The sequence below is a fragment of the Drosophila erecta genome, unplaced genomic scaffold (assembly GCF_003286155.1).
Source record: "Drosophila erecta strain 14021-0224.00,06,07 unplaced genomic scaffold, DereRS2 tig00000000-arrow-pilon, whole genome shotgun sequence".
NCBI lineage: Eukaryota > Metazoa > Arthropoda > Insecta > Diptera > Drosophilidae > Drosophila > Drosophila erecta.
This window is the reverse complement of record NW_020825194.1, coordinates 23,799,019-23,824,022: the sequence shown is the minus strand read 5'-3', so window position 1 is coordinate 23,824,022 and position 25,004 is coordinate 23,799,019. Positions and strand designations below refer to the sequence as shown.

The window sequence follows — 25,004 nt, the reverse complement described above, 5'->3', positions numbered from 1 at the left end:
TAATTCATTGCTATCATGACAACATTTTGCTTTTCGTTGGTATGTTTTATTATTTTACGATAATAGCATTACTTATTAGTTACGGATAAAAACAAACTATCCAATTGCCCGGTATATGTTTCGATCCGTGACTTCGCCCGCTTACCTGGCAACTCTGGCGAATGCGCTTCGGATTTTGATTGCAAACGTGCACGGCCACCCAATGCAAAACAAGTGTCTTTCGGCGTGATAAGAACCAGAACCCGCAATCAACGATTTAATTATTTGGTGGAATAATTGCAAGTTCCAAAACTATGCCATAAGGAGCAATCGCTATTAAAGCAGTCAGTGTGGAACCAGCAAGATGCAGAAGCAAGAGGAGGTGCTGTCGCGCCTGCGGACGATATTCGACATATTTTTGCGCGAGAACTTTTCCACTACCAACAATGTTTACTTTGAGAAGCTCCTCACACACTTGCAGGCCAAGGGTGAGTTTACCAATCGGAGTGGCCCTGCTATCTGCCATCCAATCCTCAATTAAATCCTATCTGCCCGTAGAGAACGCCTTTGTGCTGCAGGCCCCATTTGTGGTGGAGTGGGTGGACAGGTGCATCACAGCGGTGACCGAGGACTTTAACAAGATCCACCCAAAAGTAATATCCTTTATGCTGAATCTGACCAGTTTTCTGGCGAACAACGAGTGGATGATTGTGCGCCTAAGGGAGCTGGATATAGTAAACAGGTGAGGGTCAGGATTAAAAAGCCTTGCTCTAATCTCTTCAAATTAATCCACTGCCATTTTAGAGCAGTAAAACTCCTACAGAGGGAACATAACTTAAGCCCATCAATAAAGCTAGGCGGGATACGTCTGATGAAAGCCATCACCGTGTATAGCATGGTTCTGGCCTTTCTGCGGATGCACCGCATCTGGACGCTGCTCATCCAGTATTCCAACAACGATCACACGTTGTACGTGGTGCGGGAGGCCCGCCAGGTGCTCTACAACATGCTGTACAAGTCATGCGACAAGCTGCACGACAAGGCTGTTACCCTGGAGATTCTGTCTGAGATTATGCAGCCGATTCACGACAATCTGTATAAAAACACCGACGGCGTGGAGCGCATACACATCAAGGTGGATGACAACGAGTTGTTGCACAAGATCTCGGCGACACTGGATCTGCTGTCCTACATACTACAACAGACCCTCATTCTCGAGGAGCGCACCACTTTGATAACCCTGCTCAAGGAGTATCACGATTTCGAGATTACCATTTGGAAGCTGATCGATATGACCCACAACCCGTACTTTATTGAGAAGATTTTCACCACGCTGAGCAGCTACAACTTTGCGCTGCTCTTGCATGAAAAGCTGCTAAATCCGGACGCTACCGAGCCCCCTGAAGAGTTTACCGAGTTCGGGTTGGCATTTTTTAATCTCATGAAATTTTTTATTACTCGCAAGGATGGCTTAAGCTTTGTGAAGTTGGCGGAGCTTAATCATGTGCTGTGGAAAAAACTGGGACCCCGTGCGCCAAAGGAAATTGTCATTCAACAAGAACGCGTTACGTTTGAAAACCAGCTTATCTGCTTTCATATGCTGCCGTTGCTCTTCTCTATGAAGTATGCGCAGAAGGTCACCGACGAAGAGAATAAGGTAGAGCTCTTCGACGCCTATGTTGTCAAGTTGCTGGAGATCTCCTGCGAACAAACCTTGCGGCTCTGCTACACAATGAGGGATACCTTCTTTTCTGCAGATGGCATGGCTGTTGGTTTGGTGACGGCCGGTCTGGCAAACAAATGCATACACAGTCTGCTGGCTCTGGAAAACGTTCTTGATCGGGAGCAGGCGATTACTGTGTGCCAGGCTTTGCTATATGTGCTCCGCGAGGCAGTAGCCATGAGTGTAATTACAAACAATGCACAAGATGACTGTCACAGCGTAAGCAGCGCAGGCAGCTCTTACCTAGAATTGTATCCCCGGGGCACCGAACAGGTCGTCAACGATCCACAGGTTTTGCATTCCGTAATGGTGGGTTTGCGCACCTTGATCGAACGCTTCAAGATCACGTGGAAGGAGTCGGTGGAGACCATTGGCCTCGTCAATTGTCTGGCCTTTGTCCTGGAGAACACAAACATGGATGCCAGAGTAAGCAAAACAAAGTTTCATTCCTAGTGTGTTAATGTTTCAGTTACATTTTTTTCTGTATTTTCAGTGCACGGTGCAGGCGCTGAAGCTCGTCCAGTTGGCTGTGGAACACTTCCTTTCACCGAACATGGCTCTTTTGGTAGACAACTTGCAGGGCTCCGCACTGGTCTGCCTGGGTCCCATTATCGTGAAGCGAATGCACGACACAATGTGGGAGGTGCGTGACACAACGCTGGAGCTCACCACCTCTATTGCCAGTATCTCCCGAATCAGTAAGCTTGCTATTATCTTAACGTATTGCATAACTTTAATGATACGTTGCTCCTGTAGAGTTTCCTGCTTTTCAACGGTTTCTCATCGACTCAAAGATACCTCCGATAGTTTACGAAATGGCCAAGAATGACTCGGAAGTCTATGTCCGAGCGTCTGCTTTCAAATGTCTTTCCCAAATGGTATCCATAAACCTTTTGTGGGAGAATGGTCTAAGCCAACTCGATCTTGTGGTGAGTTCATCTATTTATATGCCCAAAAATTATTAGGTAAACTCTTTAATATCCTGACAGGACCATCTTCTGTTTGTAATGTATCGAGAGAACAACGATATCGTAAGAGCTGAGGCCGTGATTACGCTGATGAAGATCTATGAGCACCGTAAGATCCACGAGAAGTACAAGAACACGCTCTTCTCAACCCTTAACTATTGTGTAATCGGGGATCATCACACGGAGGTGAAGCTGAATGCGCTGAATTTTTGGCGCCGGGAGTTCTACCGCCAGTTCAGCAATCAGGGCATGATAGATGGCTCTTTTCCCACAGTGACCTTCTCTAAGGAGCAGAAGAAGATTGTCACGCTGACGGAAAAAGAAATCCAAACCAGCATTGCCAAAGTATTTGGTGAAGTACAACAGTACGGATATTTTGGCATCCTACTCAAGTGCCTGCGCGAGGAGACTTCAATGGAGGTTCTAGAATTCCTTATAAAGGGCGTCAAGATCATGACGGAAAAGTTCGTGCGCTACAAAGGCATAATGGAGGAGATTGAAATGAGATCCCCGCTCTCGGACAGAGAGCGGCCAACATTCGACTTCCCTTGCCAAGCGCAGCCAACTTTAATTCCGCAGCAGCCACCGGTCAATCTCACCGAGGCGGACGAAGTCATCGAGTCCATATTGAACTCGCAGGATGTCCAACTCCTGGAGAAGGCATTTGAGACCCAGATGCAGATAAACGAGGAAGGAAAAACAGCAGAGAAGCGGCACATCGATGAGTTTTACTATAAGCAGTTTGCGGTGCCATTGCGGCAGTTCTTTGAGGAACTTAAGACCATTGACCTGGACCAGTTGGTCAAGCAGCACCAGGAGTGGTTCGAGTGCAAGGAGAACTTTACCTCCCTGCTGGATGACATCCTCGGTGCGCTGAAGCGCGACGATGAGAACATGATTTCGGACTGTTACTAATCCCGAGCTAAGCCGTTTTCCAGTCCAAACCTCTCTGTGAAGTAAGCTAAAAGTGTTTTTCCGTGAAATAGAAAATATTTTTGATAACTAAGTTCTGAACACAAAATGAGATTTTATTTCGCCGACGAGACAAAATAAATAATAATAGATTACCAAAATAATGATTCAAATAAGACATATTTTTGGTAAAAAAAACATTCAGAATCAAGACGTCCTAATTTTAAACGATTTTATTCCATTTCTAAATCGTTAGTGGGCTGGTCACACTGTTCGCGTCGTGTTTGTTTTGGTTCTCTGTTGGTGGTGACACACTTTTACAGCGATGTGAAACGAGTTGTTATCGATAAATTCATGGGAGAAACTATTTCCAAACTTTTACAGAAATATACTAGATTGATTTTAAAATTTTGAGAACATATACCACAAATAGAGTATAATATCGATAAGTGTTACTTTATCCGATAATATCGGGTAGTATGCGCAATCGATAGTGCCGGCACCGAACCTTTCCACTATCGAAGAGCCTATCGACTTTGGCACATCTTCAGCGCATAGATGCAGCGAAAAGCGAATCGTCTCGCGTTCGAATTTGTACGCACTGCAGCATAAATATTAAAAAAAGCGCTTTGAACATGCAGTTGCACAAACGGAGAGCCAAGCAAAAATATGGCCAGTGAATTATGTCATAAATGTGAAAGTGTTAACAGTTGCACTGCAGCGGCATCCAGAACAACAACAACAACAGTAGCAGCAGCAGCAATAGCAACATAAAGTGCACGCATGTGAAAAGAAGTGCGAGTGTGTAGAAAAAATCAATTGAGAAGGAAATTGCATACTCGCTATCGCACTTGAAACGAAAATAAGTGAAAGAAAATAATATATATATTTATATATATAAAGTGCGTTCGGGGTGTGTGCGTGCTTGCGCGTGTGTGTGTGTGTGCAAGAAAAGGAGCAAGAAGCAGCAGCAGCAGCAGTAGAAATAGCAAAAGGAGGCAGCAAAAACAACAAGCTAGAGAAGCCCGCCAGCAGCAACAACAACCAGCAGCAGCCCCCTAATAAAGCAGAGAAAAAAATGAGTTCAAGTTGTGAAAGGTGTGTGCCGTTACACTACAAACTACAACACTACCATCAGCGGCAGCAAAGAAATACAACAACAAATACGGCAATCTCCAGACAACGCGAATGTCGAAATTGTGTATACAATTTATTAGGAAAGCAAGAGCAGCAACGACAATGACCAACTGCAGATGCTTTTGTTAAATAAATCGCTGTCTTGACTGCAGAAAATTTCCATGCAGTGCGAGTGGGTGGTAAAAGGAGATGGTGGGCGTGAACATGGGTGCGAGAGGAGAAGGAAGAGTGTTCGGAAGAAGCCGCATTTGCCTGCCAGAGTGTGTGCGTGCGTGAGAATGCGTGTGTGGGTGGTGACTCTCCCTCCCTGCGTGTCTCTCTCTCACTCTCTCTTGTCGCGTGCATTTTCCTTTACCTTGATTAAATTCCTGATTTATGCACTTTTTGGCTCTTTTTGTGGCCCGAGGCGCCTGCAAAATCGATTTTCTGGCAAGGCGCGGCAACAAGCGTCGTCCGCCAAATGTGCCAAATGGAGAGAGCCAGAGAGAGTACTACTAGCACTTACACCCTCTTTCGCTCACCTCACCCAATCTCTCCGAACTCCCATTCTTGGCCAAGCGAGTGTAAGTGTGAGTGTGTCAGGACTGCAATTTTCAAATAAGGAAAAACCGGATAATGCTCGACTAAATATGTTTGTCGGCATAGAGAAAAGACCAATTGAATGGGGGAAAACCGGCACACACACACACAAAACACACACGCACATAGATGCTACGCACAATGTCGATTTTGGTCAACTTTTTGGTATCTCCTATTAATTTGCCTCAATGAATGCCCTGATATTGAATGAAACATTTGTTTGCTGGGAGATTTGGCCGTTGTTGATTTTTGCTGCCGCTTTTGAGGGCGTTTTTCACCAAGTTTCGAGTCTCGAAAAACTTGACTGGCGGCTGGCATTCCTAAGATACATTTTTCGGCCGCTCGAAAATAGAAGCAATCGCATTTTATGTCTTATTTATGTGTATTTCTTGCCTTCTCCGGATCCCCATCTTCTTGTTTGCTCCGGACCAGCAGAATAGAATGGGTAGAAATCATCGAGCCTCGCACCAAGGAGCACATGTACGCCAATCTCACCACGGGCGAGTGTGTTTGGGATCCACCAGAAGTAAGTACAAGTCTCTAAAGTTGTATATTTATGTGTATCAGCAAACAATTGCTCTAAAATCGTGTACCCAATCGAGGCTATCAGTGACTTTAGCAATATCTCAAAATCATATGAAGACATTGTTGAGTTAATGTCTCACTTATTCTGCCAAGGTTATTGGTTAGCATTATTCATTATAGCTCTATAAAGAATATTCAATTTTAATTATATGTTCCACGTCAACAACTTTTCAAACCGTATGAATCTACATCACTATATTTATAATATCATCGTTATGCTGTTCAGAGAAGTACATATTAGGGCGAACATCATGAATCTGAGTATTAATCGTCGGTAAAACCGACTTATAGTTACGAGAAGTCAACAGTTTCCATGTCTTATCTTACGCAGCACAAGATGTTTCAATGCTTACGGGGTTCAGTGACCACGCTCACTTCATTGATTAGATGAGTAACTTGTGGTGCGGCTGGTTGTTTAATTACTACTCGGGGTCACTTGATTGCGCAATTTTGTTGCTTGTGTTTGGCTTGCAAATTTTTCGTAACCCACTTCGCCAAGTGGCGTGACCAAGGTTAATTATATTAAAATAACTGTCGAATGATGCGCGCATCATCATAACCGTTCTGATATAACAGCTGGGTAAAAGGCGGAAATTTTAGTCTTTCATGCCTCAGTGCAAATATTTTTCCTATCTGAAGGTACAACTTTTCCTTTTCAGACGGGCTCGAAAGAAAAACCATTAGCTGTCTGTTTGCTCAAATGCATGGTTTATTTTTTTTGCATTTTTTATGCTGTTTGGCTAATGCGGCAAAGCCAAAAGGTGTTGCGGACTAATAACTTTGGTCTCGCCTGCAGGACGAAGCCGAAAGGCAAACATCGGCCAGACGAACAAACCAGGCCACCCTTCTTTCAATACCCCTGGCCTTTCCCTTTTTACCTCATCCCAAAGGCAGTAGTGAAAATTTCACTGATTTTGTTTTTGGCCTGCAATGTCCTCGTTTCGCTCCTGATTGCACACATTTGGCCAGGAGTTTTCTGAAGGTATTGGTGTGCAGAAGAGTGCATGGCCTGCATCCTTAATGGAAAGGCTTATGTGAGAAGCTACACGAAAAACAATATTAGGACAAAATAAATGAAAACTTTATATGAAAATTTATATGAATACATGTGCATTTTTAGAATACGTTGAATGAATGATTATTTTGTATATATCGGGTAATTATTTTAAAGGTGTTGCAACATCTAAAAATAAAACTTTATCCAAGGCTTATAATAAAACATGTGTTGGCTTACTCAAATAATTTAAATTTAAAAATTTCATCAAATTTGATTATTTGATATTTGAAATATTTTTTCATATAATTTTCGAAAAACACCCAAACTAAACAGTTTTAACTAAAAAGAAAACTTTCAAATAATTTTTTTTGTGTAAGTGGGCGTAAGGTCCGTTTGGAAGCCATGATTTATTGCTCGTCCTGCGGCCCTTCTTCCGCTCTCCCCCTACCCGTTCTCTTACCACCAAAGGCATTGCAGCAAAGTCAACGGGCTCTCTCTCTCTTTCTTTTGGCCTCTTCGAATGCTTATTTATGTGCATTTCATTTCGGCTTTTGTCACTCTCACTCTCTGTTTGACTCATCGACTACGTCATCCGCATTCTGAGTACACCCCCTCTCCGTCATCACAAGCACAGCTTTCGGATAAAGAGCAAAAGGTGAAAGAGAGAGGAGATAAAGTAGACCATAATATGCTTAAAGTATGAATGGACTTCTTTCTAAATAACTTTATTGCTGAACTAATTTACCTTTACTCAAATTGAAATACACGTAAATAGCTGGAATAAGCCCTAACGTTATAATTGTAAACATTTGCTTATCTTATGTTTTTTTGTATATGTATAAACATTTTACTTAAAATTTATTTAAATGTATAGTGTATAAATGCATTATAGTTTGAAATCTTTTTCTACTTAAACAACTTACCTGCGAACACTTCTCAGCCTGTTATATCAACATACCATAGTTTCGATTTGGGGACTCTATTGTGAGTTTGGCAGCGTAAAGTCGACACTTCCGACTGCATTCTGCCCCTTCCGAAGTACTAGATAAGGGCTACAAAGACATGCCCCCGATTCAGTATCTGATTGCAGCTACTGCAATTGTTGCTGCTTCCCCTCGTGGCGATGAGGAAGTGAATCCTTTTCACTGCGCTATATAATCCGCACAATTTATGCAGGGCGGCGTGAAAATGGCATTATTAAAGAAGGGGTGACTGCACCACAGTGCCGCGCACCCTTTGCGCACTCATTGTTCCACCCTCGCTCGTTTCTAACTCGCTTTAAATTAGTAACATTCTGTTGTCGTTTTTTTGCTGCTGCTTGTTGGCCAACTTGCTGCGCTTTGTTTTAGCCGGGCTGCCTTTGGTGTCACCAGCAACAACAAAAAGAAAACGACAACTCTCGCTGCTGCGTTCATTGTACGTGATTTGAAATTTATTCACAATTGCTGGGACACCGTCTACTTTTTTCTCCCCTTTCTTTTTTTTTTTTTTTATTATAACTCGAAATTACCGACCTCCCTGTCTCTCGCCGCTTTGTCAACTTTTTCATACTGTTTTTTGTCTCATTTTTTGCCCATTCGGCTTTGTAAAACTTCCGGTTGGCAGGGAGAAACAGTAAAGAAAAGAAAAGTTGCCCACAAGTTGCACGTCCATTGCTCGTTTCATGTTTCACATTACGAAACCCGCCTCAAGACCTCAAGACAGTCGCACCAGAATCATTGGATGTTCACGTGCGTCCGCCGGCGTCAACCAAGTGCTCAAACTGCTCCCGCGACCCCAATCCCAATCCCCTTCAGAAAGAGGTAGCGCAACCAAATGCGGCGCCTCCTACAAAACGGTCAGACCTCGATCTGGGCCTTCCTCTTCGCTTCAGTGGAGGCTCTTGGGCTACGCAATCGCAGAAATATTTCAATTGTCAGTGAGGTCTCTGCGTACCCATTCTACTTAGGGGATATTAGACCCAAGACAGTTTCACTCAATCGCAGAAGATCTTGAAGAAGTGGTTTGATTTGTAAAAATGCCTTTGCTTTTTGGTATTGAGATTAGAACAAAAAAGCATTCGGAGTCTAACTCCATACTTTTGGTATAATTCATTTCTTGTGAGAATTGGCATCGCTACTCCAAAAATTTATGGATTAATTGTGTATTCTGAATAGGAATGCTAATGCCAGTATCGATATAATATCAAGTATTGTAAATCAGAAGAAGTTCATATACCTTTGTAACTTTGTTCAATGAATTCAATATTTATATGCTCACTTGCTGAATATGCATGTCATGCATTATCTATGATTCCAGACTTGAGGTATTCCTTGCCACCCGGTCTTCCACCTCGTCGGTTGGCTATCGCCCATTGCCTTCTTGGGCCAAGTTTGGTTTCCTGTCTCTGCGGCCAAAGTGTACTTTTCGGATCCACACAGGCACACAGCTGAGTACAGACTGCTTCCGCTTTGCTTGGCACAATTTGAAAGCAATTACGAAGTCAATTAAATGTGCATAAATATTGCTAATGAATTTCGTCGTGCGGAGCTTCTTGCGAGAAATTTACATTAAAATCTCCTAAAGGCGGAATTGTCTGATTCTAAGCAACTTCAATATCTTGAGAGTTCCTTTTGTACTTAATTTGGCTTAGTAATAATATATTTTTTTGGGAAAATGCTGGAGTAACTTTTATATTAGATCCATCATAGAAGCGAATCAATCGCATTTTTTTGTCAGTATATGTGCAGTTGATTGATGATCAATTTCGATCCCAGTTCCCCCCTGAATTTCTTGGGTTGCTGAACTATGGTGAAGCTATTTAGTAGCACCATATCGTAAATAAACGTAGGACTAGGCTCTTTGTTGCTCACGAATCTATAAATACATTTTTGATTTGGACTTCTTCGCGATCTGCATTCCGATTCACTGGCGGGAATGTGAAACATGTGCCCAACTCAACGATAACTGCACTGCCTTAATCTATAAATCGGATATTTAATTGTTATTGCTTTCGTCTGTAAAAAGTTATTGGGGATTGTTTCTCTGAGAGGGGAAAAGTGAGCAAACTTTAAATTGAAGTCAGATCTACACATATTGCTTAAGTTCAACAGCAATTCAATTCTATTCATTGCTTTCGAATTTTGGCGGCCCATTCCATTCGCATTTCATGAGACGATGTTATCGCCTCCATAGGTTCTATTTTGGGATCTACGCTGGACTTCAAAATTCGCTCTGTCGATGACCTAATTTTTCACAGGGGCAGCGGAAAGCTCCGCGTTGACTTTCTGTTTGTTTTTACCCCAGTGTGTCTGCGACTCATTTAATATCATTTGCTTGATTTTCCGCTGCATGATTCACAGATGAACAGATGAAAGGAAGAGTGGACGGGTCCGAAACTGACCTCGGCCATAGTCTTCTGTGTTCTGAGGAACTCTAGACTCCGACCGATTAGAAATCTAGTGCGTGCCTCGCTTCATTTTTCGCCTCGATCGACCCACTTGCCGATGATTAAAAGTTGTAATGGTTTTTCAATAAGCGCCAGACGCACATGCCACATGCTGTACTCGACTCCATGGTTGGCAAATTGAATGACAGATAACGAAACGCAATGCATTACTTGGGGGATCTATATATAACGCTGGGCTCAATTAAGGAAATTAGTGGGATCGCACTTAAATCATATCAATCTAATAACTAGCCAAGTCTGTTGAGAAAGTATTGTTTCGTACGACGGTCTTCCTCAATTGTTGTAGTAAGAATCAAATTTATTTATTAGTATATCTTGCTGCGCATATAGGTCTTTCATCTCTGCTCTCACAGTGCGTATGAGTAATCATTCTTATTGTACATCCCGCAGAGGCGAATCATTCCGACACTTTAATCTATAAGGAATGAGAATTTTTGTTTCAATATGGCGAAGCCTGATGCCTTTTGTTTTTAAAAAAGCACTGGACATCTCAGTTTAAAAGGAAATCAAAGTTGTATGTACATATATTATTAATGTACAAGGAAATATTAAAAAAAGCTAATCAATTGAACGGGAATATTTAGTCAGCAATTCAAAGTAGCGCCTAGGTTTTCTAATAAATTTAATTAAATAAGGTTCTTGTATACTGCAAATGAAATGATAACAAATGACAATGTGAGAGGCACTGTTTAAATGTTTTAATACGAGTGCTTGGTTACACACCAACTTCTAACGAACACAACGCAAATTCCAGCTGACCGTTTAATGTAATGTAATGATTAAGATGTAGGGCATTGTTGTTCATATTCCACAATTATGAAAAGTTAGGTAAGAATTTTGTAGCAGGCCAAAAATGAGGTCGAGTCGCTTGATGTTTCTTATTATAGTTCATCTCGCATTTAAATGGTGGCAGCGGGGAATCGGATCATCGGAGGCGTAAAGGGAGGACTATCTGGATGACTGACTGAATGACTAAATGTCGCCTGACTAGCTTACTGACTGGCAGTTGGAAAACTAACAATGCGAAAAGCGTAACGAGGCGACGTGCCATCTGAGTGGCCCATCTCCACTGAGTGGCCTTGCTACCAGCCCATCCCCCTCCCAATCGTCGTCTGGTCGCGCCCACAAATTATGCAACATGCAACGCAATTGGGGCGCCGCTTCGAAATGGAAATGAAAACCAGAAATGAAAAGCAGCCAAGCCGAAAGCTTTCCACTTGCAGCGGGGTGCGATGGGCAATGGGCGGTGGGAGTGGATCGGTGGGCGGGGCTGACATTGTTATTGTTGCTATCTGTGGCCAGTTGCAACCACAAAATACAGAGAAGCAGAACGCCAGCAGGCAGCTGTATTAAAAGAGGGCGTGGGTCAGGGACCAAACACCTCCCACCGCCCAACTGGCCCGGACCAGTGCAGCTGAAGCTGGGTCTCCCAGTAGTCTGAAGTGAACGCATCTGCAGCGCAAAAGTTCAAGGTCAACGCTGCTGCTGCTGCTGCTCTTACTGCATGCATTTTGCAGAAATAACCCTGACTTCTGGGTGGGACAGAGATGGAGAGTGCGGAGTGAGCGAGATGGAGCGGATTAAGCACACGCGCCTCGCCATCAAGGCCAGATATTAAAGGGAGGCTAAAATCAGAGATGTGTACTACAATAATAAATAATAGTAATAAACTTTACTTTTAAAAAGCTGCAATTTTCCAAAATGTAATTCGAAATGTAATGGGTAATGATTAGCTATATAGAGTCTTGGTAAAGTCACTGAACATATATCTCAAGATGATTGATAAGAATTATCATGTTTTATAAACAGGATTCCAAGCTATTCAATTTGTTGCCGAGATTGTCAGGAAAGTAAGGGATTGTCATATGTAAAGATGTAATCAGTTAAAGTAGTCAATAAAACATTAAAAATTGGGTGCAATATAGGACCTAAGACCTAGGTACGTACTAATGCATTGTATCTTAAATCTTGTACATAAACTTAATTCAAGGTAAATACCTAACCCATCACTGATGCGGCACAAGGCTCATGTGAACGACTGCAGTCGGGAAACCATCGAGAATTCCTGTTTGGCAAGCACTTGTTGTATTTGTATATACTCGGCTGATAAAACCCTTCAGATTGAGATTATAAACACACACAGAGGCACACCCACTCGCACTCTTTGTGCGCTCGAGTTTGCTGATTAAGCCCCAAGAAAAGCTCTCGAGCTGAGATACCAAAATAGATCTGCTTTTGTGTAATTGTTGGATAATTCAAGAGGAGGGATAAAAGCCAGCGCCATGTAACAGCAACAGCAACAATGGAGCCTCCCAAGCTTTAGCAGAATGGAACTCATCATTGCCAGCACTAGAGCTGAATGTCATTGGGTCCAGTGTCTCTTCTGATGAAACTACGTATGTGTGTCAGATGTTGAAACGTGCAGAAATTGTAATGCTCTCCATATGTGCAATATGATTGAACTCTTTGGCGGTTTCATGGAACTGAGCGAATCCAATATATCAGTAATAATATGATTGCAGTGATAAGAACTTGACATTAGAGTCAAGAAATTAATGGTTAAATGGTTTTAAATTCAAAAACAAGGAAACAGAGTAGCGTTTAGCGTAGAAAGTAACCAATAGAAACATTTTCAATTTAGGAATTATGAATCGATTAGATTTGGCTTTACCTCACAGCATATTTATGTTCATGAGTGCTTATCTAATAAGCGCCCGTTGATCTCACGCCCCACGTGTTGCCCCCTCCTCGCTTCCTATCGAAAATTCCACGACCAACGATCCGATATGAACTGCACCATCCCACACACACGACTACTCCCCGTCGGATGACAATGATCCGAACTAATTTTGCCACGCGTACCGCGTTCCGTTCTCGTTCCCGGTCTTAGTCCGAAACTCATTCCCGTTCCGTTCTCGCTTTACAGGATGTGCCAATTAAGCGGACCGACTCATCGCAGTGGTGGGAACTGTTTGATACGAATACCCAGCGTTTCTACTACTACAATGCGGCCACGCAGAAGACCGTGTGGCACCGGCCGAGTAAGTGCGACATCATTCCGCTGGCGAAGCTGCAGACGCTCAAGCAGAACACCGATCCCAGCGAGCGTCGCGAGCAGACCACGCCCCAAAAACAGCAGCAGGTGCAGCACTCTTCCCAGCAGCAACAACAACCCTCACCCATGTCGGGGCCAAACAAGAAAGGACGTGGCCAGCAGCGGATCAGCGGGAGTAATGGTACGGTGGCAAGCTCGGAGGAGAAGCTAACCAGCAACGAAGTGATCTCTAGTCCACGTGGTCGTCAAAGCTTTCGGTGAGTTGGCTTGCGTTGAGTTGAGTAACCAAATTTGAGGCCTGCTCCTACATTGTTTACACTCACAAATGTTTACATTTCATGTTGGACCACTTTGCAGCGTTGGCACTGGTGACTCATCCCGCTCGATGGACATGCAGCAGCAGAATCCGCAGGGCTACGCCTCCAGGCGTTCGCAGGGTGAGTGCTCTGGTCAACCCCAGCTTCATGGTGACTCATATCAACATCTTTTCAACCGGCCAGACTCCGGCAATCAGTATAAGGAATCGGGCAAGTCCAGCGACTCTAGTCTGTCCAGTGCGCATGGCTATAGGCGCTTCAATGACAGCGGCGTTCCGGGGTCGGGACATCCGGATAACCTGCGCCTTGGCTCCCTGCAGAAGCAGCAGCGTGGCGGTGGCAAGGATAATGGAGCGTAAGTACTTGAGGTTTGGCATCCATCACTTCATTGGCTTTAAATCGCTTCTGTACCCCATCTCCATCTCTGCTTGTGCTTGGGTTACGGATTGCCTTTCAGTTTCGAGATGCTGCAAGAGAGCACCAGTTCGCATAATTTACCGCATGGCAGCACCTCCACATCCTCATCCTACGCCGGTGGCAGTGGCTATGGGGACAAGTATTTCGATCATCAGCTGCTGCCCAACCACCTGCAGGGCTATTCGTCCAAGTCTTCGGATATTGCCTCACCTACGCACTCCATTCACACGCCCCAGTCGCAGAAGAAGAAGATGTCGCCGGATGCGGCGCCCGCTGCACAATACAACTACGCACAACAGCAGCATCAGCAGAGAAACGCACAACGCGGTGGTGGAGGAGCTGGTGGCACCGGAGCCCCAGCGGGCAAGTCCTACGGAGGCGGTACGAATAGATATCCATGCTGTGAACCTCGTTTGGTTGCAAGAATTATACATGCATAAGCTGTTAAGAATTTAGAAAAATGTGCCAATAAGGTAGATGAGAAAACATTGGCAGAAGGATGATGAATTTCCATACAAATTGAGTACTTTGTAATTTATTTAACCTGTTTTGCTCAAAGTCGATGCTCCAGTACGGATTGCTCAAATAATAAAGCTATGTAGTAGATTCAAATGCAGCCAAAACGAAGTTTATAGCACTACAATATGATTTATCTTTATTTTAAACGTGCTCAACCCTTTTAGATCGCGAATACAAAGTTTCGCTGGCCCGCTCTGGCAGTTTCATGTCCTCTTCAATTAATCCCGCCGCCGCTGGCCACCACAGCAAATCCTACCGTAAGAGCAGCGCGGAAGCAGCGAATGGAGGAGCGGCCAGCGATGACTCCATGCACGAGAAGTACTTTAAGTCAGTGGAAAACACACCACTCTCTCGGCGCCGTCACACCACCAATGCGACCAAGAGTGGAGGTGGGGCCAGTGGCAGCAACACGGCCACCAGTACGGCGGGCAGCGGCAGCAGTAGCCATAAAAAGCACTCGAGCGACTCTAGTCCGCAGAGTCCGATCAGTCCCCAGACAAAGAGTTCGAGGCAGGCTAAGACGAGTGCCACCAGTACCGTGCCTCAACTGCAGCATTCACCGCGCCTGCAGGAGCCGAGCCACAGCCTAGATTTATTGAGCCTGGAAAGGATTTCACTTGGAAAACCGGGGCCTATCTCACCAGGAGGTGGAACAGAGAACCTAGGCCTGTTGACGCACTCGTCGCGCGGGTCCAACGACTCTGCCCGCCAGCGCCCGAAGTCCAATAATTCCTCGGCGAACCGTTCGCAGTCGCATCATTATCCTGGACAGAGCTCGTTGCGACATAGCGCCAGTTCTAGTCTGGACAAACGAGGCTACCACGTGGGAGGAGGGAGTGGCGATGGAAGGGGGGGAACAGGCGGTGAAAAGCGGCGCTCAAAGCAGCATCACTATCATCAGCAGGCTGACAACAGCGACGTGGAGTACGACAATGGGAATACCTCACCCTTGTACACCAATTGGGACCAGGAAATGCCCCACCTGCTGCCTCTCAAACACTATATCATCGAGCAGGCGAAGTTGTCGGGTCGCTATGAATACCGTTGTGGCGATGGCGGAGATTCGGACTCGTTCCACTCGGACAGCCAGTCGGAGCACTCACTCTCAGGACACGAACCGGACAACGAGGACTCGGATGGAGGATCGGACACGCATGGTGGTTATCTGGAGCACAACTACGGCATGATCGACGACTACGCCAATATGGGAGACAGCGTATCCTACTACGCCTACATGTATCCGCCACACGATCCCGCCGGAAGGGAGGATATGTTAGTATTGATTCAATTTTTTCCTTCTTGAGCCCTATTAACTTTTCTATTGTATACCTTAGCTCCGAGAACGTGGAGGCTGTGTTGGAGGGAATTGGCGGCAACGCGACAGAACCTTCGGCTCCAACCGCCACAGCCCCCAAGCCAAAGCCTCGTTACCAGATCTCATACTACGACACCGTATCGCACAGTCCTTCAGCCGGAAGCGGCTATCACGGTCAGCAGCTTTACTCCAATACTCCGCCCTACTCTGGGCATGGTCATGGTCATCACGTTCCACCGCCGTCAGTGCCCCACCAGCAGCAGCTGCACCTGGAACCGAGCGACGCCAAGCAGAAGCAGTCACAGACCCTGCCCTCCCCTAACCGACAGATTTCGCGCCTAGCTGGTGCCGGTCACCAAGGATCGGGACCAGCTGCATCATCCAAAGAAGAGACTGGCCACAGTACTGTTGTCGGTCAACAGCAGGCAATCGTGGGTACTGTGACGCCAGCTAGTCTTTCCCGACCTGGTCACAAGATGGCTCCCCCCTCGCTAAAGCCCACCATCCAGCAAATCTTTCCACCCAGCGAACGGGCGCCAGGAATGGGTGGCTTAGGATTAGGTGGACCTACGTTGGCCTGCATGAAAGAATGTGATATAGAGAAATTCGCTGCCGACAATCTAAATTTGCACTCGAAGGGAATCTTCCGGAAGAAAGCATCTGTGCGCGACATGCTTAGTTGGACGGCGGAAGCGATTAGCAGACCCATGTTGGCTTTGTCTCGGGACAAGGCGGACAAGAAAACGGCAATTGAACTGTTTAAACTGGTGCAGATATACATGGCGGATCGCAAGGCGCGAATAGGCATGACTTTAAATTCAGTGGCCATAGAAATAATCAGTGCATCCCTACCACAGCAACAGTAAGTTGATTAACTTAAAAATATCGAATCATAAATGTATTTATAATTTTGTTTATTCACAGATTAAGAGACGAGCTATATGTCCAGTTGTGTCGGCAAACGACAGAGAATCCCAAGAGAGACTCGCTCATCCGCGGGTGGGAATTGATGGCCATCTGTCTGTCTTACGTACCCCCTTCGCCCACGTTTCAACCGACGCTGCTCAAGTAAGTAATTTAATTTGTGAATCCAAATGTAACTCTTTTAATTTTATGTTTTATATTGCAGTTATGTCAATCGGCACCGCGATCCATCGTTTGCCACGTGTTTCATGGAGGTTAGCAAGTGGCCCATTCATGTGCAAATCTCGCACTACGCAACTGTGTGCTGTCGCCGCTTGGATCGCATAGGTAGCAGTGGACGCCGAATGGCCAAAAAACCAACTGTAGACGAGGTGGAGCAAGCACGGGTAACTTATCAAACAAGAAAATTTTAGAAAAAATTGCAATATTTACTCGGTTCTCAACTTTTAGCAACAAATCTTAAGGAACAGCATGTTTGGTAACACGCTTTCTGAAGTGATGGATCTCCAAAAAGATAAATTTCCTTTCCGTAAGCTGCCCTGGATACAGACCACACTGTCAGAGCATGTACGTCATTGGTTGCCTAGCTTAAATTCGCGTTAAACCCTTATCTTAAAAAATATTTTTCTTTCATTAAGGTGCTCCTGCTAAATGGAAAGCAGACCGAAGGAATCTTTCGAGTCTCCGCGGATGTGGATGAAGTAGGTTGCATGAAGAACCGTCTGGATCGGTGGGATGTTCCTGATTACAAAAACACATTGGGTAAGAGATTTACTACTGATTTATAGGCAATACTGAACTACTGAAATCCCATTTCTTAGTTGATGCACATACGCCAGCCAGTCTGCTGAAGCTGTGGTACCGAGAACTGTACGATCCACTTATACCGGATGCCTACTATGAAGATTGCGTAAACACCGAGGATCCCGACAAAGCCAAAGAAATAGTTAATAAGTTGCCCGAAATAAATCAGCTGGTAAGATATACGGTTATTCAAGAAAATTGTGGGGCTATCAATTTAAGAAATATCTTTGCTTTCAGGTTCTAACGTATCTAATACACTTCCTGCAACAGTTTGCCATACCCGAGGTGGTCAGTTGCACCAAGATGGACTCCTCGAATCTGGCCATGGTGTTTGCGCCCAACTGTCTGCGCTGCACATCGGAGGATCCCAAAGTGATTCTGGAGAACGCTCGAAAAGAGATGTCCTTCATGCGCACCTTAATTCAGCACATGGACACGACGCACGTGGCCAATCTGGTCTAATGGGCTGTTGGCCAATAAATAAGGCGAACGACCTACCTACCAACCTACCAATATGCAAACGTTATGAACCTATCCTAACTTACTACCTACCAAATCTAACTTTAACTCGATTTGTATTTATACAAAGGATGATGCAGATTAATCTTAACTCCTACTTTAACTTTAACTCGTTTGCTACTCGAATTTTCTCACTAAATGCTCCCAAGACCAAAAGTCTATGGATTTAATTTTATTTCGTAATGACTAGGAAGCTTGTTCAGAACAATGGCTACAACCCCAAATACTCGACGATCTTGTAACCCGTAGTGCTTTTCAAACCAAAAATAACTGAAAGATGAATCCAAAACTGAAAACTCAATGCGTGCATGCCTAGTTATGTCTCAAACTGTAGTTGAATTAATTTATTTTGCATTTTAACTGTTGTTTTTCTTTAAATGGAATTTAAATCAAAGCAAGCAAGCAAGTAAATACTCAAAGAAACTCCTAACTCTCTACAATGCGAAGCAAAGCAAACCTTAAAGAACTTCTTGCGAAGCCTATAAATAGTTCTAAAATAAAGCTAACGATAACTTAAATTAAACTCTATATATATTATGATGTACACTATATGAAAAGAAGGATCAAGAAGGAGAGCTGAAAGAGAGATAAGTAAATCAAATGCAATAAGAAGTCAATGATGAAACTGCTTATTAATTACTTGCAGCCAACGTAGTGCTATATACAAAATATTTATTCATTTGCGTAAATAAAAGAATGAAAATAAATAAATATGATAATGTTCGAATCAATCGCCATTTCATGGAGAAGTCAAGTGAAAATATATAAAAATGTATGGAAACCTTCTACTTTCGAGGTGATCGAATAAAGTTATAAATATAAAACGGAGTTGGGAAAACTTGTCGTCGGAGCACATGCCCATAGAGGGATTACAAATTCATCCAGTTCTTCCTTTGCTGTTATTAATGCGTGCCACAAATTATTTATGCCCAATTTCGAAGTCATTTCAAACCGTTTGTCTTCTGATAATTGCTAATAATTTAGCCTCACTTGACGACCATAAGCCCCCCAGGCCATGGCACCTTATCGACCAGTAGACCTCGTCAATGTCTCGAATTGGTCGCATATACTTATCGCATACCACCGAAAAACGGCTTTCTGTGCAAAAGAACGTGGCTTGTATTTTTATCACCATTCATTATTTATTATTCACTATTCATTATGATGTTTGAATTTTCTTTTAAAGAACAAAGCACTCTTTGAATGGTCATTACTTACCATTGAGAGCTTGCCTTAGACCACTCGCCCCCCAAATACGCTGTTCGAACCATTCATATTGATCAATTTGAATACTCACCTTGTGATATGTCACAAAATGGCCGTCAGTTGACTTTTTCGGGTGCAAAATGTTGTATCGATGGGATTTTATCGGGGATCCCACAACTGACTATCTGATAGCAGAGGGAACAAGTGTCTGCTCATGATGAAGCGTCGAAGTGATATATCCGGGGATTACAGGTGCACTCGGGAGTATGGGGTTCCTTTCCCCATATCTTGGAAAGCGGGCTTTGCATAAATTAGTGTTCTAAATGTTTTAATCTCTTTTTAGTCTAGGGATTTTTAACAAAATTAATAGGGTGTATCGGTTATTATTCAAAAAAGGGTATATATTTCACGTATAATTTTTAAAATATGATGCACAGCTTAATATACATTTTACGTATCTTCCTTATCATTATTTTTTAAATTTGAGTGTCATAAAATCTTAATCACCAATCGAGTGGATGTGGTTTACTACCCTTTTCAGCGAAGAACCCCCGATAACTCTATTTGCAATTTATTAAATCACTTTTCAGCGAACCATATCAAGAGAAAAAGGTTCCTAATATCACATGAAACTGAGTCATTGAATAGTAAAGTCATAGAGTTTCCATTGAAGTTCAGCAATTTTAAAATAGTCACCATTTACCCACATCACAAAACATGAAAATTTTCAAACACATTACTCTGTGCTCATCGTGCGAAATGAAAGCATGACATCCTTTCCACCAGCGGAAACTGAAGATTTTCAGTGCTCCCGAAACTCGACGAGTCCCAAAACTTATCTCGAGGGTACCGATATTTTGGGCGACCTGAAAACAACATCAAAGGGGTATCTATCGGGCAATGTTGTGGAATCAGCAACAATAACAACAATGGGACGCATTTATGGCTGTGCGTTTTCCATTTTATCACCCAGCCCAAGCCGAAATCAGAAGTAATCCATCATCTAGGAGGCTTTACGAGGAGCCCGAGTACAACTGATAAGACACCCCGAAACACCTATCCACAACCCAAGTACACAGACGCATATATTGTTCCCAAAGAGCAGAGGGAGACGGCACCATGGCCGAAATCATAACACAAACTCGATTACTCAATCAAAGCGATGTCTTTCACGAGGGGGGGCTGGGATGCGAGGGTGGGGGTGAGCGAGAGATTGGTAATTTTAATTTGTTTACAACAACAATCAACAGAGTAAAATAGCTAAACAGTAGCAGAGAGCCGAAACCAGGTAACGATACCGATAAGGGGTGATTAACAATTACTCGATCAAACGCACCGACCCGCCGAGTGGGAGGCGTTTTGGGAGGGTGGTCGGGTGGTTGGGTGGTTGGGTGATTCGGTGGGCTGGTGGGTTGGCAGTACAATAAGCGGGCGAGCAGGGCCGTGATTTATACGACGATCGCCGATTGGGTGTCCAACCGGGAACCGATGTCGAGCTGTCGCCGCCTGCAATTGGAAATTTGGTATTGGGTATTGGGAATAGGAATAGGAATAAAAATCGAATGGAGTGGAGTGGAGTGCCATCGAGCCACTGGAGCGCCTAACCAACCACCACTCGCTTATCAATCGATGGCCGGTAGCTCGGCACTATCTCCCATGCGCGGCATATCTACATACCGTTCTATTATTGTTAATATTGATATCTACCCATTAGCACAACATTATAGGTACAATCTATTATATTCTGTGAAATCAGATTTGGTACAATTTATAGCGTCCATGGGCTCTGCGGCGACTTCTACAGCTGGTGGCCATTAGTTCATCGCCTGCGACCGACGCAGTCGCTTCGATCGCTCCGCACCCAGCCAATCGGCATCTATAGTGCCACTCTGAGAACCCCAATATGGATATCGCCACCAAGTCAAGCAAAGCTGCCTTCTCCATCGAGAATATCCTGGAGCAGAAGACCTCATCGGATCGATCTCAGTCGCGCAGAGGCTCCTCTCACAGTCCCGTGGCGGGAGCAGCCGGAATACCTTCTCCCCCTGCACTGACCATGCCCAAGGCATCCTTGGCCACTGTTTCGTCCTCCGCCGCGCCCACTTCCTCTCCCTCGTCCACCACCAACATCTTCGATCTGTCCCGCGAGGCAGCTGCCGCCCAGTATGCCATGAAGAGTATGGACTCCAGTGCCGTGCTGGCGCCCACCTCGCTGCGCTTCAACCCCATCTACCCGGACCCCGCCTCGCTGTTCTACCAGCAGGTGCTCCAGCTCCAGAAGAACCCCTCGCTCTTCATGCCCCACTTCCAGGCAGCCGCAGTGGCCGCCGCAGCCGCCGTCCAGCCGACAAGCTATTGTGATCAATACAGTCCTTTCACCATGGACTGCGAAGGTGAGTAGTTCACCATACCTACGTAGTGCGGTTTATTGTAGTTCTCATAAGATATGCAGATATACATACATTTTCAAAAAGCTAATTGAATGATTGACAATCACATACATCTTGTAGTTACTTATAATTCGATAAAAAGAAATGCGTACAGGGAGACAAGAGAATATACTCTTAAATTTTAGTGAAATATTTCAAAATGTAAGAATGAATGATGGCAAACACTTTATAAAATTTTCAATAATAAAGTGTGATTATATTTGAGTTGTATATATTTTCCTACAACAATATATTCAAGATCCTTTGAATCCTTAGGGGATTTATTTGACAAGGTCATATAGAAATTGAGTAATTGTCAAAGGAATTATGAAACCTGAAGGAGATGTATTAGTAAGGTATATGACCAACCACACTTTAATCATTAGCATTTCATCATCATACTATCAAAGGCCCGGAAATGAGTCACCTGCGTAGCAGTTGTTATGAATGAATAAGTCTAATTATCAATTAAACACTAAAAGGCAGATAAACGCCAAACCACTTATAAAGTATGATAGGATAAATCCTGTGTCTTAAAGACAGAATGAAAGGCACTCACCAAGTTAGAATCTATAGTTTCTATTAGACTTTCTCACAGTTTTCAACTAAGAATGGGACTGAGAAGGTGCCCCCTTCGAGTTCCAAGTCAAGTCATTGAACCTCGCCATGCTGACACCTTAATCTCGCCCATCAAATTGACACATGGTAATCTGTCGCCATGGGAAAGCTGGTACCTGAAATCCTCATTTAAATACAATCTAAACTAGCCTAAGTCCGAAGTGCCCGGACCACCGACTATTACAATGGGGATCCCACGCAAAATGGGCCATAAACATGATTAATGTGTGTGTGCAGTTGGGTGTTTGTCAAAGTCAAGTGTTGGCGCCAATGCCACTCGAAATCCCACTTCTCCGCCCCAAAACTGCATTTCCCGGTTGGTTTTCTGTGCAGTGTAACCGTAGATTAGCCCCAGCAATGCTGATAAAGTCAAGTCCCGAATTCCATCCCCCCGAAAAACTTACACCCCATTCAGATCGGAAAACCCACGAAATATTTCGAGGGCTTATCAGAGGTGACAAATATTTGAAATTGAGGTGAGAGACAGCGAAACTAAGTGGGGTATTGGAAAGCTGTAGATACTTAAGTGACAGTTTGTTCCCATTTCAGGGGATTGCTGTGGAGTCGGGAAAACCGATCTGCTGAAATTCATCCATGCAAATCAGTGGAAGTGTGGGAAATCGAACTCGGTCGAACTTCTTTCTCATAACACCTATTTTTTCACAATTATCCCAGACCATAACCTTACAGACAAACCCATTTCCAATTATATTCCCAATCTTCAAATCAAATCAAATGCAGTCAGGCTCATACAACGCCTCCAAACCAGAGTATGGGCTAGCTTGGTCATTGCCATTGATGGCACAATGCAGATAGGAGTATCGGCTCGTATGGCCCACTTCAACTGTACTGCTATCCCGATTTCCGATTTGTTTGGCTTATCTAAACGAAAATGCTATTAGAGGCGATTAATAGGCGCTGTCCATCATCTTATAGCCACGATTGCCATTTGATTACGATAAGCTCGTCCGTTCTCGACACTCGCTCCTCCTCGACAAGGGGTAAATGGGGCGGGGAAGTGGGCGACAAGTACCTGATATGATTTTATTCCTTCAATCGGACACGCACTATGTGAAATAATAACAAATCCAATTTTCAGCGATTATATGCCGCTGGGAAGAAGATAAGGGGGTCCGCAGCCTTATCACTGGGTACGCCACTTAATAAAAATAAACGTTAATAAGTCTATTTGTAACGATTTAAATTATGGCATCTCCAATCGAACGTTATTTACTTAAAGGCATTCGCCATTTCCAACAGTTCTTGGCCAGATCGGCTCACTTATGAGGTAACTAGGTCCCGAAATATTAGCTTAGTTCAGCGGTGAAGCGCATTCCAAGTGCGAATTTCCGTTACCTCAACGGAAAGAGCCCTCCCTCCTTATCATATACCAGTATACATAGGTGTAGGTGCAGATAGGTTCGCAATCGGATTGCCGGTCGGGGGCCAATTGATTTCGCTCAATTGACGCGGAATCTCGGCGTACAGTCGATCCATTTCGCAATGGCCCCAAGTCGTCACCCAGTTACAAGTGGGCGTTGACATATCCCCCGATACGACGGTACTGTGTATTGCATACTGGTATATTCCCTAACACCCATACACTTGTACCACTTGGAATTGTTGTGTCCGATTACTTGATAAGAGCGGGTGGGCGGAGATAGGGAAACCGGGCCACAGGAGCCACCAATCAAAATCCAATGATTGCGCCACTTTATATCGGGCAGATATTTCAAAATTGTTATTCAAAGAAATCGATTGTCCTCGACTTCTTTGATAAACTTTGCTGGGAATCAGGTTCGACCAATGAATTTGACAAATGGAATGGGTCAATGTGCCATTCGTTCTTTGTATCCAAAATATTGTGACTACGTATATCTCAATCAATTTTGAGACTGAAACTACTGATAAATGGGAAAGTAAATAACAGAAATTTTAAAAATAAGCAGTTTGGTAACATCCTCATTGATTGCAATCTAAACCAATGTGTCGTCCTTTATGCCCCGTAGGATTCCCCAACCCGGCCTCCGCTGCAGCCGCTCTCTACTGCAACGCCTATCCGGCGGCCAGCTTCTACATGTCCAACTTCGGCGTGAAGCGAAAAGGTGGTCAGATCAGATTCACCTCCCAGCAGACCAAAAATCTCGAGGCCCGCTTCGCCAGCTCCAAGTACCTGTCGCCGGAGGAACGGCGTCACCTGGCCCTCCAACTGAAGCTGACCGACCGACAGGTGAAGACCTGGTTTCAGAACAGACGGGCCAAGTGGCGACGGGCCAATCTCAGCAAGCGCAGTGCATCCGCCCAAGGAGTAGCAGCCGCTGCCGCGGGATCCCCCTCCTCCGCTTCGAGCAGCAGTGTTCCCGTGTTGAGTCTAGGCAGCGGGAGCAGGAGTGGCCAGCAGAGCGACGAGGAGGATCGGATGTATCTATCCGAGGACGATGAGGACGACGACGACGAAGATGAAGGGGAGGCGGAGGAGAATCCCAAGGGAAGCTAGGGGATTGATTGCCCACTGACTCATAAGTTAGATCAGCTTGTAGTTAGGTTAAATAA

At 44.4% G+C, this 25,004-nt stretch overlaps 3 protein-coding genes across 4 annotated transcripts; all 3 read left to right on the top strand.

The window, feature by feature from the left end:
- Nucleotides 1-109: 109 nt before the first annotated feature.
- Nucleotides 110-3,676, top strand: LOC6553561. The gene is made up of 6 exons (XM_001979305.3): nt 110-467; nt 538-721; nt 784-2,128; nt 2,196-2,400; nt 2,459-2,631; nt 2,692-3,676. Exons 1-6 carry the CDS (start codon nt 344-346, stop codon nt 3,583-3,585), a joined length of 2,925 nt encoding a protein of 974 aa, XP_001979341.1. The 5' UTR covers nt 110-343; the 3' UTR covers nt 3,586-3,676.
- A 408-nt stretch (nt 3,677-4,084) lies between these two features.
- On the top strand, nt 4,085-18,922 carry LOC6553562 (filaggrin). 2 transcript variants are annotated; one of them, XM_001979306.3, is made up of 14 exons: nt 4,085-4,680; nt 5,734-5,824; nt 13,255-13,640; nt 13,741-13,820; nt 13,884-14,055; nt 14,158-14,498; nt 14,801-15,908; nt 15,971-16,813; nt 16,876-17,019; nt 17,081-17,261; nt 17,326-17,442; nt 17,514-17,637; nt 17,697-17,851; nt 17,917-18,922. In XM_001979306.3, the coding sequence occupies exons 1-14, from the start codon at nt 4,661-4,663 to the stop codon at nt 18,139-18,141; spliced, it is 3,987 nt and encodes a 1,328-aa protein (XP_001979342.1). In that variant the 5' UTR covers nt 4,085-4,660; the 3' UTR covers nt 18,142-18,922. The 2 variants fall into 2 exon arrangements, with proteins under 2 accessions (XP_001979342.1, XP_015009644.1); XM_015154158.2 differs by having other exon boundaries at nt 4,567-4,680; nt 5,731-5,824.
- A 2,152-nt stretch (nt 18,923-21,074) lies between these two features.
- On the top strand, nt 21,075-24,996 carry LOC6553563 (hematopoietically-expressed homeobox protein hhex). The gene is made up of 2 exons (XM_001979307.2): nt 21,075-21,797; nt 24,461-24,996. Exons 1-2 carry the CDS (start codon nt 21,308-21,310, stop codon nt 24,946-24,948), a joined length of 978 nt encoding a protein of 325 aa, XP_001979343.1. The 5' UTR covers nt 21,075-21,307; the 3' UTR covers nt 24,949-24,996.
- Nucleotides 24,997-25,004: the final 8 nt, after the last annotated feature.

Excerpts from the sequence above, each read along its gene's own strand:
- LOC6553561 (XM_001979305.3), top strand. The coding sequence starts at position 344 with ATGCAGAAGCAAGAGGAGGTGCTGTCGCGCCTGCGGACGATATTCGAC. Across the intron at positions 722-783 it reads GAGCTGGATATAGTAAACAG|AGCAGTAAAACTCCTACAGA; the intron begins GTGAGGGTCAGG and ends CTGCCATTTTAG. Across the intron at positions 2,401-2,458 it reads TGCCAGTATCTCCCGAATCA|AGTTTCCTGCTTTTCAACGG; the intron begins GTAAGCTTGCTA and ends TTGCTCCTGTAG.
- LOC6553562 (XM_015154158.2), top strand. The coding sequence starts at position 4,661 with ATGAGTTCAAGTTGTGAAAG. Across the intron at positions 13,641-13,740 it reads CGTGGTCGTCAAAGCTTTCG|CGTTGGCACTGGTGACTCAT; the intron begins GTGAGTTGGCTT and ends ACCACTTTGCAG. Across the intron at positions 17,443-17,513 it reads AGACCACACTGTCAGAGCAT|GTGCTCCTGCTAAATGGAAA; the intron begins GTACGTCATTGG and ends TCTTTCATTAAG.
- LOC6553563 (XM_001979307.2), top strand. The coding sequence starts at position 21,308 with ATGGATATCGCCACCAAGTCAAGCAAAGCTGCCTTCTCCATCGAGAAT. Across the intron at positions 21,798-24,460 it reads TTTCACCATGGACTGCGAAG|GATTCCCCAACCCGGCCTCC; the intron begins GTGAGTAGTTCA and ends TATGCCCCGTAG.